General features: G+C 41.9%; 1 protein-coding gene across 1 annotated transcript in view; it reads right to left on the reverse strand.

Annotated features, from left to right (window-relative positions):
• LOC134575117 (beta-microseminoprotein-like) overlaps positions 1-17,530 on the reverse strand; it is a 64,955-nt gene extending 47,425 nt beyond the window's left edge. The window contains exon 1 of the mRNA XM_063434290.1: positions 17,394-17,530. Within this exon, the coding sequence (XP_063290360.1) occupies positions 17,394-17,450 (57 nt within the window). The 5' untranslated portion in view covers positions 17,451-17,530. The remainder of the gene's footprint in view (positions 1-17,393) is intronic.
• Positions 17,531-18,006: the final 476 nt, after the last annotated feature.

An 18,006-nucleotide genomic window follows, 5' to 3' on the forward strand; every position in this document is an offset into this window, starting at 1 on the left:
ATTCCATCAGCTATGGAATGTCTGCAGTATTAAGCCCCTACTCAGCTCACCCTACCACCTCCAGACTAACGGTCTCTGTGAACGTTTCAATAGTCCGCTCAAGCTAATGCTAAAGACCTTTACAGATGAATACAGAGACTGGGAGCGATTCCTACCTCTATTGTTTGCCTATCGAGAGGTGCCACAGGTTTTCCCTTGATCTCATTCGGGAGCACTGGGAGGGGGAAACGGAACACGAGGGGACCTCCATCATATCATATGTATTACATTTCCGGGACCGCAAGGAGCAGCTAGCTAAGATGATAAAGGAGAACCTCCAGGCGGCCCAGGGGAGACAGAAAAGGTGGTACAATCAGGGTGCCCGACAGCATAAATTCCAGGTGCGACAAAAAGTCATGGTACTAAAACATGTCAAGCAGGATAAACTACAGGCGGCATGGCAAGGCCCTTTCCAAGTGGAGGAGCAACTATGCGACACCACCTATGTAATTGCCAGTTCTACTGATGAAAGAATCCAGAAAGCCTTTCACGTCAATATGCTAAAAGAATATCAGGAGAGGCAAGAAGACATAGCCGCTGTATGCGTCCCAGCCACAGTCTTCCCTTACCCGACTTATTCGAGAAGAATTCGCAAAGCGACCCCTTCAGTCAGCTGAAACTAGGAGACCGAAAAAACCCTAAAGAGAGGGAGCAGATACGCCAGTTATTAGAGGAGAAATGACGGACGTTCTCCCAAGAACCCGGGATTACTACCCTAGCTACTAATCGAGTAGAAACCCCAGGGCAAGCCCCACTCAGACAGCCTCCCAACCGTATCCCTGAAGCAGTCAGAGAGGGGATGCAAGGGGAAATACAGGAAATGATAAGGTTAGGTGTTATTGAACCCTCAGACAGCCCCTGGGCTTCCCCAGTAGTCCTGATACCCAAGAAGGATGGAACCACATGGTTCTGTGTGGATTACCGACGACTAAATGACCGGACAGTGACTTACCCTTACCCGATGCCCAGAGTAGATGAACTGCTAGACTGTATCACCAGGGGACGTTATCTGACCACCATTGACCTCTGTAAAGGCTACTGGCAGATTCCCAAGGCAGAGGAAGCTATCCCAAGTCGGCCTTTGTCACTCATTTGGCTTATACCAATTTAAGGTTATGCCATTGGGGATGAAAAATGCCCCAGCCACATTTCAGCGCTTGGTGCACTACTCGATGGCTTCCAGGATTTCGAATGTGCGTACCTGGATCACATTGTGATCTATAGTGAGTCCTGGGAGGAACACCTAGTTCATGTGGAGACCGTGCTGGATCGGATTCGGGCCTCCTGCCTGACCCTGAAACCAGACAAATGCCATCTGGGGAAGGCAGAAGTCCAGTACCTTGGCAACCGTGTGGGGTGTGGGAAACAGCGACCAGAGCTCGCTAAGATTGAAGCTGTCGCTAACTGGCATACACCTCGCACCAAGACGCAAGTACTAGCCTTCTTGGTGACTGCCTGGTACTACAGATGGTATGTACCTGACTACAGTGCTATTGCCAAACCCCTGACAGACCTGACCAAAAAGAGCTTACCTAGGCAGGTCCTGTGGTCCCCCAACTGTAAAGCTGCATTCCAGGCATTAAATAAAGCATTGATTCATGCACCTGTCTTGGCTGCCCCACTCCCATACAAACTGTAACGGAACCGTTGGCACCCCTACCAGGTACCCTCCGCTGATGGATGCTCCTTGTGCTTTCCGAGGACTCCAAGCACTCTGCCCGACACCATAACCACTGCAGACCCCACGAAACACCGCAGCTTGGTTGGGGTCTCACCGTCTCCAACCCCTCTGGGCCCAAGACCAGGGTCCAGCTTTCCAGTAGGTGGACCTCTCCGAATTCCAGAGAGCAGGAACAAAAACAAGCTCTTAGCAGAGCTTAGTGATTATACCCTGGGGAGTATAGTGATTATAGCAATCCCCAGAGTGTAGTTCCCCCAAATCCCCCAAACATGAGCCAAAACTTCATGAAGGTCCAAGATGATCTGAGGTGCTAGCACACCCAGTCTGGCTTTTATTACAGTTGTTGCAAATACAGGACTGCCCACAGGGAGGGATAAAATAACCAATCATATCACAGTTACATCCCACATATTCCCTCCCCTTATCCTGAGAGGAAACCCAATTATACATACAGTTAAAACATACTTTTAACCCAACTTTCATAACTCTAAAACCATGCATCCAATCTCCATAAAAATTACATATTCATACTTTAAACATAAACATTCTCAAAAATCATACAAATCACTCCAGTAGATAAAAAGTTACACGGAAGTCCTTTTATGACCGACCGCGAGCACATTTTCTTGCCCAAAACAGTTCCATGGATTTGGGCTGTGCAGTCGGTCAATTTCCTGCATAAAAAACGGCTAAGTCCCTTTCGAAGTGTTGCCGGTACTTCGACTTTAGTCGAAGTGTCGAAGCGGAGGCGATGGTAAGGGTTGGCGGTGTTCGATGTTAAAATGGCCGCCGCGTGGTCCTTTGTCCGATGCCGGTCACTTCGACGACTTCGGTAATTTCAGTGACTTCGGCACTTCGGCTGCATCCGAAGTGCCATATAAAAAGTGCCAATCCTTCTCCCACAGTAATTAAAGGGCCAGAATGAGTGACATGCACTCTGTTAGGGCCGAACACTGTTTTTAAAGGGCCCAGAAGGTAGGAGGCGGGCAAACAGGCTTCTCCAATGCCCAGTTGCGAGGTTGGTTTCGTCACACAAACGTTTTATCATCCACATAGACGTTTCCATGTTCAGATTGGGGGCAGTTTTAAACCGGGTTGGAGATGATGGAGGAGAGCACCCTGTCGCGTCTATCAGCAGAAAACTGTTACCCCGGGAAGTGAGTTACGTACAACCTAAATCTATGGAACTATTTTGGGCAGGAGCCTCGTGTGCGGTCGGTCAAAAGAAGACTTCCATGAAAATCCTGAACCCCTGAACCGATCTGGGTAATTTTGGGATATGTTGCTCACCCAGATTGGGGCTATCAGGGGATATACTTTTATACGTTCGGGTTGTCTGTAATTTATGTTCTTTTTCACCTGGAGATAATTGAGTTGATACAGTACTTCTGATGAAGCCCAAACCCGGGCGAAACGTGTAAACCCTTTTTGGTTTTCAACTTTCTTTTTGGTGAAGCTGGACTCCTGCTTATCCTGTATATCCTTTGGTGGGGATTATACCACCACAAGCCGTCAACACCAGAGCAAGTTATTGCTCTGGAAATTGTTAGTAGGATACCTGCTTCTTTTTCAATACATATTATCTCAACATACTGTACTATTGGATTTTATATTCTGTTTTTTCACATATATACGGCTTCTGAGAATTGGATGGCCAACACAGCTTTTATCCATATATCCAAAGACGGGGATTATACCGTCCAGGCATTATACAGCAGAGCTCTTAGTAGCTCTGCAAATTGTGAGTTACCCTTTTATATGGTTATACACTTATAAGTGTGCTAAAATTATTTACCTAATATACTGCACTATTATTTTGCTCTGTTTTTATCTCCTTTGAGGGTCGTACAATTTGCTACATTATCAGGATTACTTATATGTATGTATAAAACATTATTTCATTATCTTCTCTTTGGCGCGGTCTACCATTTTGTTTATCTTCTACTTTGGGTCACCACAAGCAGGTATTGGGAAGCCCTGCTGGTTCTCTGCCTCCTATTTCATTATTCTAGTGAGCACCTAAATCTGTCTTTCAATTGATACAGTACTTGACTCAATTATCTCCCAGGCAGAGGGGAGGGATTGTATGCAATGTGTGGGAGTGTCATGTATTGTAACACTGTTGTTATTGGTCTACAACTTTATATTGTAGTTCCCCACAAGGCCCATGTTGGAGTACCCCTTGCATGGGGAATTGCATAAAAGTAAACAGACTACACTACTTGGAGACATAAGAACAGGTTTGAAGTTTTAGATAAAAATAAAGAACCCGATAATTATCAGATATCAGAATACACATGTTACCAACCATCACGAATCAGTCATTTTTTAGGTCCAAGAGGGATTTTTTTCCGCCAGAGTACGAACATAAACCATGTGGACAGAAAGAAAATACCCCTTTTAGGGGATGTAGAGGGGGAAAAAGAACAAAGAAAAAGAACCAGGTGGTAGAGATGACAGGCATTTTTAATTTATCTGATTTGATTCTTACAGATGATCAAATCAAAGTACTCAATAGAGGCATTAAATATGCCCCCACTATGAAATCAAATCCTTTCTCCAATTTTATGGACATACAAAGGTTTATGAGAAAATTATCATTGAAACGTTATTTTCTTAATAACCCCAGCTCTACCATAAGGGAATTATCTGCAGATAGTTTTCAACATACAGACCTGAAGAATAAGTCCACTTTCTGCCCTAATAGCCAGATGAGTGCACCTATGAATGCATTCAGTCTGGCAGTCATGGCAGATTTAGAAAAAATTCCGGACAAAATATCAGGCCATAAGTATAATTTATCAAGCGTAGAGAAAAAAGCCCTTCAAGAATTAGAAGAAAATAATACAATTCCAATAAAACCAGCAGATAAAGGGGGTGGGATAGTGGTAATTAATATAAAGGACTATGACACCGAATGTAATAGAATTTTAAATGATCAGAACACCTATAAAAAAACTCAATAAGGATCCAACTATGGAGTTTAGAAAATCCTTGTTGATGTTACTAGAAAAGGGAAGCTATATGGGAATTCTGACTAAAAAAGAACTCTATTTTGTTACGGTGATACATGCCAAAAAACCTGTATTTTACTACCTCCCCAAAATACACAAGAGCATCACACAGCCCCCTGGAAGACCTATTATTTCGGGGATAGATTCGTTAACATCGAATCTCTCACAATATATAGATGTGCTGCTACAACCAGTTGTTAAACTCTCAAAGTCTTACCTTAAAGATAGCAGTGATCTCCTGAGAATAGTTCAGGGGATCACTTGGAAAAAAGGCCTGTGGTTAGTCACCTGTGATGTAACCTCATTATATACTATACTCCAACACAATTTAGGAATACAAGCCATGAGCCATATTTTGTATGAGAACCAGAGTTTTAATATGGAACAGGTGGGATTCTTACTAGAATGTATAGATTCTATACTGCACACAATTTCTTTTGGTATAAGGAGGATATTTTTTTACAGATAAATGGAAATGCTATGGGGACTAGGTTTGCACCCAGCTATGCCAATATTTTATGTCATATTGGGAAGAGCTTTTTATGTGGCAAGGGCACCGCTGGGTAGCAAACCTAGTCCTGTACAAACGGTACATAGACGACTGCTTTTTTTTTTATCTGGGATGGTACAGAGGTGGAGTTTTAGGAATTTTTAGCATATCTTAACAAAAACAATTTTAACTTGTTGTTTACATACGCTTACAGTGAAGAACATGTGGAATTTTTAGATTTAGTTTTGTATGTGGAACAAGAAATTTTAAAATCTAAGACTTTTTTTTTAAACCTGTAGATGTAAATAGTTTTATCTGGACATCCAGCTGTCACTTTCCCTCTTGGCTACACAATGTTCCCTACAGTCAATTTTTAAGAATCAAAAAGAACTGTACAGAGGAGGAAGTGTGTAGAGACCAGATTAGGAAAGTAAAAAGACAGTTTTTAGATAAAAAGTACGATCTGGATTTACTTGATAGGGCATCAGAGAAAGTCTCCAAAGTCACTAGAATGGAGATTTTGGCACCGAGGGAGAAAAAGTTGGAAGAGAATAAGGAAAAGTTTTTTTTGTAATTGTTTTAATTTTTTTTTTGTCCCCTTATTTTTAATTTTAATGCCCAGACTAATTACATCAAGAAGGCAGTACTTAAAAATTGGGACTTGTTGAAACAAGACCAATTATTAGCACTGATATTACCACCAAAACCCAAAATCATATTTAGGGGAGCACCGACTTTAAAACACAAATTAGTACATAGCCACATTAGACCGTCTCCTGAGAAACATTTTTTAAATTCTCACATAGGTTTTTATAAATGTGGGTCTTGTAGAATATGTAAATTAGTAGGTCCACCTTTTGGAGCCATTTTCGAATTTTCATCCACGACCACTAAGAAAAATTTTAAAATAAAGGAGTGCATAACTGGTAACTCCAAACAGGTTATTTATTTATTGAGTTGCACTTGTGGTCTACAGTATGTGGGGCAAACAAAACGAATGCTCAAGACAAGACTGGGAGAACATGTGTAAAAAAGTCTAATAGATAGGCTTATTGGATTTATACTTTAAAAACTCCATTTGGACTTAATGCTGAATTAGAAATAGCACATATTTTATGATTTAACATAGAATTTTTTTTAACAGGATTCATAATATATATATTTTTATATAAAAAAAATATTCCTATGGTTTTATTCATATTTGCTGGTTTATTCCTATAAGATACTGGAATATGTGGGATATCCCAGGCTGGAAAATTAGGGCACATGGACCGAAATAATTAAATAGGAAGAAGGTCTGTGCAGGAAGAAGGTCTGTGCCTTTAAGGGATGTCTGCACACATTCAGTATTAGAAATATATAAAGATAAAATAAATTTTCGTCTATGATTGTATTATCTTAAGTGTCATGTCTTATGGCTGTGAATAGCATTTGAAAACAAGAGGCAATGTGAACGAAAATAGATAGTTTATAGTGATGTCGCGAACACGAAATGTTCGGTTCGCGAACGGCGAGCGGGAACTTCCGCAAATGTTCACGAACCGGGGGAACCGCCATTGACTTCGATGGGCAGGCGAATTTTAAAACCCACAGGGACTCTTTCTGGCCACAAAAATGATGGAAAAGTTGTTTCAAGGGGACTAACACCTGGACTGTGGCATGCCGGAGGGGGATCCATGGCAAAACTCCCATGGAAAATTACACAGTTGATGCAGAATCCTAAGGATCCCTGATACACACTGACAAAGAGCAGAATAGGGACTGTACCTCCTACATAGGGTCACTTGGCAGATATGGATTGACACCTATCCTAAGGATCTCTGATACACACTGACACAGAGCAGAATAGGGACTGTTCCCCCTACATAGGATCACTTGGCAGATATGGATTGACACCTATCCTAAGGATCCCTGATACACACTGACACAGAGCAGAATAGGGACTGTTCCCCCTACATAGGGCCACTTGGCAGATTTGGATTGACACCTGTCCTCAGGGACCCTGATACACACTGGGGGGGGGGACCTACTGTCCTCCCCACGCCCACACCCCTGCGCGGTGGGTGGGGGCCGTAAAAATAATGAGGGGGACCTACTGTCCTCCCCCTCGGCCCCCAACCCTGCGCGGTGGGTGGGGGCCATAAATCACAATGGGGGAGGATCTACTGTCCTCCCCCCGGCCCCCACCCCTGCGCGGTGGGTGGGGGCCATAAAAATAATGAGGGGGGGACCTGATTGGTTAGATTCCAAGCCCACCAATCAGAATGCTCTGTCATTTTACACAGCGTGGGAAAGTTCTTTGGAATTTTCCCATGCTGTGTAAAATGACAAAGAGCACTCTGATTGGCTTAAACCAGCCAATCAGAGTGTTCTTAGCCTAATTGCAGGGCGTGGCAAGGCTTTATAAGCCTTCCCCCGCCCTGCAGAGCTCAGTCTGCGCGGAGCCCTCCATGGGTGAGGATGGATTATTTTTTTTGCTCTCATTTACTTTTCTTTTTTTTTATTGCGTCGGTTCTTATGGCTTTTTATTTGGCCTTTTTTGGGCCTGAAAAAAGAAGATTTTAGAAAAAAGAAGACGTCAAATAGTAAGTTGAATTGTTCTTTACAGGTTAGTTATTTTATTCCCCCTTCACTATTTTTTAGGGTGAGGGGGGTAGGTAGGGGGTAACTTTTTTGGGGGTGGGGGGATGGGTGACTAGGGTCTTGGGGACCCCTAGTCACCTTTGATTGGGGGGGGATTTTTATTTAGGGCCCCCACCCACCACTAAGGGGGTGGGGGCTGTTTTTTTTAGGGCCACCACCCACCGCTCAGGGGTGGGGGCAAGGGGGGAGGACAGTAGGTCCCCCCATTATATTTATGGCCCCCACCCACTGCGCAGGGGTGGGGGCCAGAGGGAGGACAGTATTTCCCCCCCCTCATTATTTTGATGGCCCCAACCCACCACGTAGGTCCTCCCCCATTGTGATTTATTGCCCCCACCGACCGCGCAGGGGTAGGGGCTGGCCGGAGGACAGTAGGTCCCCCCCTCATTATTTTTATGGCCCCCACCCACCACGTAGGGGTCGGGGCCGGGGGAGGACAGTAGGTCCCCCCCTCATTATTTTTATGGCCCCCACCCACCGCGCAGGGGTGGGGGCGGGGGGAGGACAGTAGGTCCTCCCCAAATTATTTTTATGGCCCCCACCCACCACGCAGGGGTGGGGGCTGGCGGGAGGACAGTAGGTCTCCCCCTCATTATTTTTATGGCCCCCACCCACCGCGCAGGGGGATCCTTAGGATAGGTGTCAATCCATATCTGCCAAGTGACCCTATGTAGGGGGAACAGTCCCTATTCTGCTCTGTGTCACTGTCTGGAGGGAGTATCTGCAGTAACATGGTGTCTGGAGGGAGTATCTGCAGTAACACAGGGTGTCTGGAGGGAGTATCTGCAGTAACACAGGGTGTCTGGAGGGAGTATCTGCAGTAACACAGGGTGTCTGGGGGGAGTATCTGCAGTAACACAGGGTGTCTGGGGGGAGTATCTGCAGTAACACAGGGTGTCTGGGGGGACTATCTGCAGTAACACAGGGTGTCTGGGGGGAGTATCTGCAGTAACACAGGGTGTCTGGGGGGAGTATCTGCAGTAACACAGAGTGTCTGGAGGGAGTATCTGCAGTAACACAGAGTGTCTGGAGGGAGTATCTGCAGTAACACAGAGTGTCTGGGGGGAGTATCTGCAGTAATACAGGGTGTCTGGAGGGAGTATCTGCAGTAACACAGGGTGTCTGGGGGGAGTATCTGCTTGTAACATTTATATGCATGAAAAAAAAATAATAAAAAAAAATAATAAATTGAAAAAAATAAAATAAAATGGTTGCAGCTTCTGAATGAATCTAAAATGGATGCTGTCCAGTAGGGGGGAGGGTCTGCTAGGGAGGGTGTGCTGCTGATTGGCTGGAATGTGTCTGCTGACTGTGAGGTACATGGTCAAAGTTTAGTCAATGATAAAGAATAGGTGGCGGACCGAACATCGCATGTGTTCGCCCGCGGTGGCAGACGCGAACATGCTATGTTCGCCGGGAACTATTCGCCAGCAAACCGTTCGGGACATCACTAATCGTTTATTTTTCACTGCACAAAAGATCGGAATTTTAACTGCTCCGCTAGATATACAAGACCATGTTGATTCAAAAAGCCTGTCATGATTAACCACCTATTATTTTTAGCAATTCATGTAGGATATCCTGATTGATGATTTGTGTTTTAACGATGTTTTAACTAATGAAACAATAGAGGAACACTGTCAGGATCGGGACAGGGATCCAACACGCAGAGTACAAACAGTAGCCAGATACGTATACCGGACCTTAGAATGGCCGGACTAACGTAAGTAGTACAGTATAGAATGGTCAAAGACAAGCCGAGGTCGAGGGTAACAGAAGACAGGTAAGCGAGAGACAAGCCGAATCAAGGGTAACAGAGATAAGCAGAGTAAGGTAAACAAGCCGGGTCAAAACCAAAAGGGATAATAGAATACACAAGCACTGAGTGACTAGAACAAACTAGAACCACGACAGGGCAATGAGCTAATGAAAGAAGCTCTGTTAAATACCCTGTTCAGAGCAGTAACCACGCCTCCAAGGCGTCTTGATTGGTCCTGCAGCAATTGACTGACAGGTCGATCCGGGGGAGTGTCCTGATGACTACTTCCTGCCTAGATGCTGTAAAAGGCAGTCACTCCCTCGCGGCCGGCCTAGCATGACTGGATAGACCGCGGGGAAGGGAGCCATCAGGCCGTCTGGATGGAGGAACAGCTAAGTCTCTACCTCTTTCGGAGGTAGAGACCACAGGTACCCTGACAAACACAAACTGTTTATTTTCTACTGCATAAAAGATCGAGATCTAATTGTCTAAATTAACTACATAAGATTATGTTGATCTCTATTGTTCGTTAGGATTAACTACTCATGATGTTTAGAAAATTGATCTATGTTTTATAACTTGTGTTTCAATTATGCATCTTTACACAAATCAATATGAAATAATTATATGTTGCTAAGAGATTGAAAACAATCAGAGAATACAGAGATACATAGAAGATTTGAATGCACCAGATAATTTCTTAATTGTTTTTTTAATTGAAAGATGTTTATATGGAACTACAATCCCCCAGAACACTGTATCTTGAGAAAGCTCGTTTGAACGAGCGAAACGCGTAGATCGTGTTTCTGGCGGGATTTTTGTATTTGGAGTGACAGCAGTAGTATCGGTTAGTTGGCGTCTCAGTGAGGACCGATCCGAGTGCACAGGACCGGTCTGGAATTCACATCTACGGAGGGGTAACCATCTACCTACCAACTTATACTCTGCATTACTAAGCTTTTATTGTGAACCTTAGAAATAAGTTTAACGATTTTTCATTGTAAGAGTTCTTCTTATGGGGGGGATTTTCGTATGGGAATAAACTGTTGTAAATGTATTACGCTATGTCAGTATCTTTTTTATTAAAGGTTGGATACATATAAAGACAACGTTTTTTCTATATCAACTACTGTTACAACTATCAAATCCCTGTGGACATTTGGAAGCACCCCATTAAGTTTGGAACCGGGACTCTTTTTTTTTTTATATATTTTTCTTGTTGACCCCTATGTGGAAAAGAGGGGTATATTAACTAAGCGCTGACACTGGTTTTATATTAATTTGTGTCATATATGATATTTTAAAACTTGGGAAAGGTTTTTAATGTATTAAGCAGCTTTTTATATTAACTTTTTCTTGTGGATGATTGGAATTTGAAGCATTTGCTTAGAAAATCCACTATACAACTGATCTTTACTTGAGCTTTCTATAACTTGTTTTTTTGGAATTGCATAAAAGACCAGTGTGGCTACCAATAAATCAGTTCACTTTACCCTCAACACGCAGCCTTGTCTCATGATTGTAGGGGACAGCTATAACCACTAGCTCTTCTATGAGCTGTACAGCTATACCGGATTCATGGTCTGCTTGGAGATTTCTTTGGGATTACTGCAGCGCTACTCACACTAGGGGAGAAGGATGTCTGGGGGTGAACACCCCTCATCTCATGGGGTGATGGCCACAATAAGTATGTTGTCAAGATATACTATAACAAAGGTGTGTAAATAATCTCTCAAAACATTATTAATGAGATCTTGGAAAACAGCAGGGGCGTTACATAGGCCAAAGGGCATTACGATATATTCATAATGACCGTTTCGAGTGTTGAATGCTGTCTTCCATTTGTCTCCTTCTTTGATGCGAATAAGGTTATATGCTCCTCTGAGATCTAACTTGGTAAAATTTTTGGAACCACGAAGTCTATCAAAGAGTTCTGTTATAAAGGGTATGGGATAAATATTCTTGATAGTAATTTTATTTAATCCCCTATAATGCATGCAAGGATGAAGGTCACCCTCTTTGGAAACAAAAAAGAAGCCGTCTTCTGCTGGTGAGGATGAACGTCTAATTAACCTCTTTTTTTTTTTAGGGATTCCTGAATATATTTCTTCATGACTTTATTTTCAGTTTGGGATAGAGGGTACACTCTTCCCCTGGGCGGCATAGTGCCTGGTAGAATTCTGATGGCACAATCGTAGGGCCTGTGAGGAGGGAGGCGGTGTGCCTCCACTTTATCAAACACTTTCTTAAGGTCTATGTATTGTGGTTGTATTACAGTGGACATTGGTGGAGAAGTAGGAGCATTAAGAGAACAAAGGGTTAGATAACACCTGTCTTTCTCTCCAATCAAGAGCAGGGTAATGTTTCTGTAACCAAGTAAAACCAAGAACTAGAGAACAAGAATCAAAAGAAATGGCTTGGAATGTTACCTTTGCTTTGTGCAGTAAGCCTACTGATAGGATAACAGCCTTTGTTTGGTGTGTAACAAACTGAACTGTTAATGGTCTACCATCTATGGCCTCAACGGCCAAGGGTGTTTCTTTCTCTTCTAGAGGAAGAGAATTAGATGAAGAATAAGTCTGGTCAATAAAGTTGTCAGCAGAACGAGAGTCAATGAGGGCCATGGCACCCCGACCGGTCGCCTCCGCCAATCGATGCTCCTAGTGCTCACCGAGTACTCCAAGCACTCCACAAGACACCATAAGCACTGTAGTCCCCACTTCCACAGTTACATCATGGTTGGGGTCTCGCTGTCCTCCACCCACCCTGGACCCAAGACCAGGATCCAGCTTCCAGTGGGTAGACCTCTCCTCCAAGAGAGTGTAGCAATATGCTCTTAAAAGAGCATGTGATTATAATCCCAGGGAAGTATAGAGAGGCTCTATGTTAAGAGTTAGCAGGAACTCCTTTATTGGCAGCTACAAATGGCCTTTTATGCAAGTCACCATGCAAGGGGCACTCCCATCTGGACCTGAGAGTAAACCACAGTATAAACAAATACACAATTACATTGACTCTCATATCCAGGACACTTCCACACATAATAGATTAATCCCTTCTCTGTACCTGGGGGATAATTGAGTCAAGCACTGAACTAAACTCAATTATCTCCAGACATAAAACACACATTTTTATTAAAACCCCAAAATACCTTTAAAACATACAAAACCCCCATAAAATCCCCTGATAGCCCTGATCTGGGATACCAACATATCCAAAAATCAACCAGATCGGTGCAGGGGTTCAGAAATTTCCTGGAAGTCATTTATTTGTCTAGTTTGGAAAACAAACAAACTTGTTCCCCTCATCCAGATGAACGATTTCACCAAACAGTGCCCTTCTAAATTGTATAGAACCGAACGCAGACGATGATGGAAGTCCAGCGGTTTTCAGGAGTTTCTGTGTCCGATTTCAGTTCCATGAGATCCATGCCCAAACACTGCTGCATGCGTTCATGCGAACAAGATGGCCGCCACCTCGTGGTTGTCCATAAAAATTGTGGCCACCCAGACGAACAATTAGAACATTGCAGTGAGAACCGTTCCAAGGTGTTAATAGGTGTTATTAAGCTCCTGGGTAGTCCCTGGTTCGTGTGGTTTTTCGATAGTCAAACGGGACATTGTTAGAATAGGAGGGGGATGCAATCTACTGAACAGACAGGCAAATACAACAGAAAGCTTTTTAATCCAGGGAAAGGGAATCTGTCACAAATAGTTTGATGACAAACCTCACCCCAAGAAAGGGTTACAGGCAGAAGAAACCTGTGTGGGGCGGGTGTAGGGGACAAAGACATTACACCCAAGGCCTGTCCCCTGAACGAACTTAGGTGGTGAAGTTTTCCAGACAAGATGGGCAGTTACTACGCAAATGCGTATAAGCACAAACCTTTCTTCCTTCTATAAGTTTTTCAGCTTCAGAAAGTCTGGTAGTACCTAAATGCATAGGTTCAAAAGCGGGGCCAGGTGCTGGTAAGGCAGGTAGCTTGGTTATAACAGGACGAGGAGTAAGTCTTCCCTGGGCCCTTCTTTGCCTATCTAGATTAAGATGCTTCTGTCTGACCCAGATATCAATGTCTGACATGAACTATATTAAGTCCTCAAGGGTTTCAGGAAGATCCCTAGCAGCCACTTCATGTTGTAAGGACTCTGTAAGGCCCTCAAAAGCAGACAGCGGTCAGTCATGGCACTATTGTTCCAGGTTACTTCAGAAGCTATTGTACGAAATTCGATGGCGTAGTCCCCACTGATCTGGATCCCTGTTTATTTTAAATAAAGCCCTGGAGACCAGTCTCTTTCTACCTAGAGGATTGAACACATTCCTGAAAGTCTTGAGAAACAGTTCAAAATTGAACACGATGTCATCATCGTTTTCCCACAGGGGGTTCATCCATGCTAAGGCTTTGCCATCTAATCAGTTCATAATAATAATAAAACCTATCAGTTGGGAATGAATTGGGATCCATCTCAAAATGTACTCCCACTTGGTTAAAAAAAAAAAAAACCTACATAAAGACGGATCCCTGCCCTGAGTAATGAGGAGGTGGGGTTAGACGGAGAGACGGAGTTGGATGAGACATGGATAGTAAAGATACGGCACCTTGTACACCGCTCTCATTCACTTCGTGCTGGAGACAAGCTATTCTTGTTAGGATAGTTTGCAAGGCTTGAGCAAACTGATTCATTCTATGATCTAAGCCTTCTATTCTTGATTCATAAGCTGCCATTTGTTGCCCCAGGTTTACAGGGTCCATGGCCCTGTCGTAATGTCAAGGTCAATCTTCCCAACACGCAAACTAAGGGACTCAATAGATACAGAAAGCCAGACGAATTAACGGTCCTTGGAATAGCCGGATTTAAGGTGTGAAAGTACAGAGATGAGAACAGAATGGTCTAACGAGCCAAGGTCAGGAAAAAAACGGACAACAAAGCCAAGGGTCAAGAATGCCAGAAGGACGGATAACCAGGAAACAAGCCAAAGTCAGATACCAGAAAAGACAAACCAACAAAATGCAAGGAAGTGATGAAAGAGGGAGGTATATATAGGGCTAAGTGAGACCTGATAGGCTAAGGAACCTAGTAGGGCAGTAATTAAATAGATATAAATAGAGTGCTAGTTAGAGTGGAGGGACAGGACGGGTGGGGGGTCCATAGCTGCACGGCCGAGAGGAGGTATGACAGTCAGTGTGCATATGTGTGTCAGTGTGTATATGTCAGTGAGTCTATATGTGTGTATCTAAATTTGTGTATGCACCAGTGTGTGTATCTGTATGTGTCAGTGTGTGAACCCATATATTCAATCACCCCTTCATTCAAACACCAACACTATGCATAAAAGTACACCCACATTTAAAAAAGCTAACACTACATACAAACACTCCCCTGCATTCAAACACAAACATTACATAGAAGTACACCAATGGCAATACTACAAACAAATACACTCCTACATACATACTACATACATAAACATGATTAAATCCAAACGCAAAAAAAACTGCTCACAAAAACAACCCTGCAAGAATGGGCAAATTGTAGATCCCACCCTTTGGGAATCATTGCACTAGAGAGGGACATAAAAAAAAATTCTCACACCAGGGCCCTCTCTACATTAGTTCCGCTACTGTGCTACCTCATGTCAAATCATATTGATGGAAGTTGAAAGCATATATGAATTCACACCTTGTAAATAATGCAACTTCCATCTGTCAAACTCATATATGACATGTGTCATAAGAGTATATCCATCCACATAGATATCTGTTACTTTCTTGTTCAATAAGAAGCCACTTATTTGTTCTTGCCTACCCAGGCTGAATTTACCTGCCCATTACCTAGCTAGGACACTCATGAGGTTTGAAGAATTATGTGCAGCATATTCTCCACCAAAAAAAGGCAATCTCCGCAATTTATACCATGCTGATACATAATAGATATATGTTGCTTCCCTCCTGTGCTAATAAAGTCTTCAAAACTTTGTTTGAACTCCTCGATGTTGAACAGGACTCTCTTGCTATAATGGAGACTTGTTGGTGCTGTAGAGACATACTTGCGTGTGTGGTGGACTAACTGTACTGCTACATTGAAGTGAGTTACACAGGGTTATTGGAGAACTGACAGATGGTTCACTCTTGTTTGAGCTAGCTGCATTGGGTTTGCACAGCAGTATGTTTGCTGGCCAAACCACTAAAAAAACACTATAAAAAAATCAATCAGTCACTTAATGCGGGTACAAATTAGATTCCTCTCTATTGGAGGCATTGAAAGCAGGAGAGAGTGCCCTTACTTAGATATTGGGTCAATGCAGTGAAGCATATCCATGTGCTAGAGAGCTTGCAATTTGCCTATGTAAATCAATGGTTTAAATGGATGTGGTTTCTAAAATCACGAGAATTTCCTGATATCTTGGCCAATGAATAAGAGATTTCAAATAACAGCCCCCCTCTCCTACCCTTGAATGACTTTATTTCACGAAGACATTATCTTTCTCTTTGCATTCTCTCCTTTTTTCTTTTTTGACTTTTGTCTCCACCTTTCTTTGAAGAGATGGTGGACTCTGAGTTTTTTCACCTCATCTCATAGATCAAAAAAGGGGTGTTCACTCAATCATGAAGCTCTATCTATATGTTTTGTGTCTTTGTTTGTTCTTGTTTTTCTAAACATTTTTTTAATTAACGTTTTAATGATCATTGATATTGATCATTGATATTGCTCATATGATATTGTTTGCACAAAAATAGTTTCCCACTACTTCCACATAGGTGAAAAGTCTCATTTGGCTTTTGGCTTATTTGCAAGAGTTCCCCCAAACACAGTATGTTATTTTTTGTCAATCCCTTGTAGTTATGCTTCGGGTAAATTGTTATTCTTCACCTGCCATTTTTCATCTTCTCCTTTCTTTGACACTATCTTTTGTCAACTCCTCCTACTGTCAATATCACATCTTTCCCTAGCCTCTTATATCAGCCCTCATTCTTTTTCTGCCTTCCATGCTAGCTACTCATTTTGCTCCATACACTTCCCCTGAATACATCTTCCCTTTTCTCTCCCCATTGCCTCCTTTATTTAAATCGCACTATCCTTTACCCATCTCCTTTCTTCCCCAATCTTTCTTAATTCTTGCTGTCTCCCACTTATCTGGTCTCTCCCTCATCTTCCTCCCTGTAGGTGGATAGGATGATTAGACTGGGTGATTTTCACACATACTATGCAATGCATTATATGAAAAATTTCTATACTGGGTTCAAAAATATAAAGGTTAAAAGGTATTTGTACAATATAAAAAAGCTAACATAACAAAAAATCAAAATAAAAAGATCTTAAATACAGATTTGAATTTAAATACAACATTGAGCCCTTAATGTATTTCCTAAAAATATAATCTGAAAAATATGTCATGCCTTATTTAAAAAATTTTCAGTATCCAGCAAACATCCCTCTTCTCAATTGCCTCTGCAAAACTACCAAATAAAAAACAGCAAAATATATGATAATTAACGTTACATTTTATTTTATTTTTTTATTTTATATATATATATATATATATATATATATATATATATATATATCAATACATAGAGTGCTAGGTCGATTGTAAAAAATTATACTTCCCATATATATATATATATATATATATATATATATGTGTATAAAAAAACAAATGATCAATCAGTGTCATATAATGATTGATAATTATCATACATTTTGCTACCCTCATAAATCTACTTTCTTTCATTGTAAATCTGAGAATTAAAATGACAATCTTACTTACCATAGCTTTCATGTTCATTAGTCCTATGAAACACTGCCCTCCCAGGACTGCTATCATGGTTTTATATAGTGTGTATAAGGAGCTACATATAATATGTAAATACAATTTAAAACATTGTCCAGTATTTATTGGAGGCGTAAACGTCTCATCTAATCGTATCATGGAAAATGTAGACAGTTTTAGCTTAATGCTTATTAGGCAGATGTTTTAATATCTTTACGTAAATTGGCCATTGCGGACTGCAGTGAGTGCCAAGTTTTTGAAATTTGTCATGCCAATCCTGGGTAAAGCATAAAATGTTTACAAAGTAGGAGGGCATCTGGCACATGAGTCTTACGTTTGGCACATTTTGAGCATTGCTATACAATAGTTAATATTTCTTATGAACCATATTGTACAAATAGTTGGTCTCAGATCTTCTGTTAGTCATGGCAAGAACTGGTTACTTTATATGCATGTGACGCACTGTAAAAAAATAAGTACGAACAATACAAATGTGTTTTATGTTTGCATATGTCTAATCGGTTGACGTAGATGATCTTAATGGACCCATTAGAGTATAACATATTAGTGATAAGTACTGTTCAAATATTTTTATTTCATTATTAGGAAG

The sequence above is a fragment of the Pelobates fuscus genome, chromosome 10 (assembly GCF_036172605.1).
Source record: "Pelobates fuscus isolate aPelFus1 chromosome 10, aPelFus1.pri, whole genome shotgun sequence".
Classification (NCBI taxonomy): Eukaryota; Metazoa; Chordata; class Amphibia; order Anura; family Pelobatidae; genus Pelobates; species Pelobates fuscus.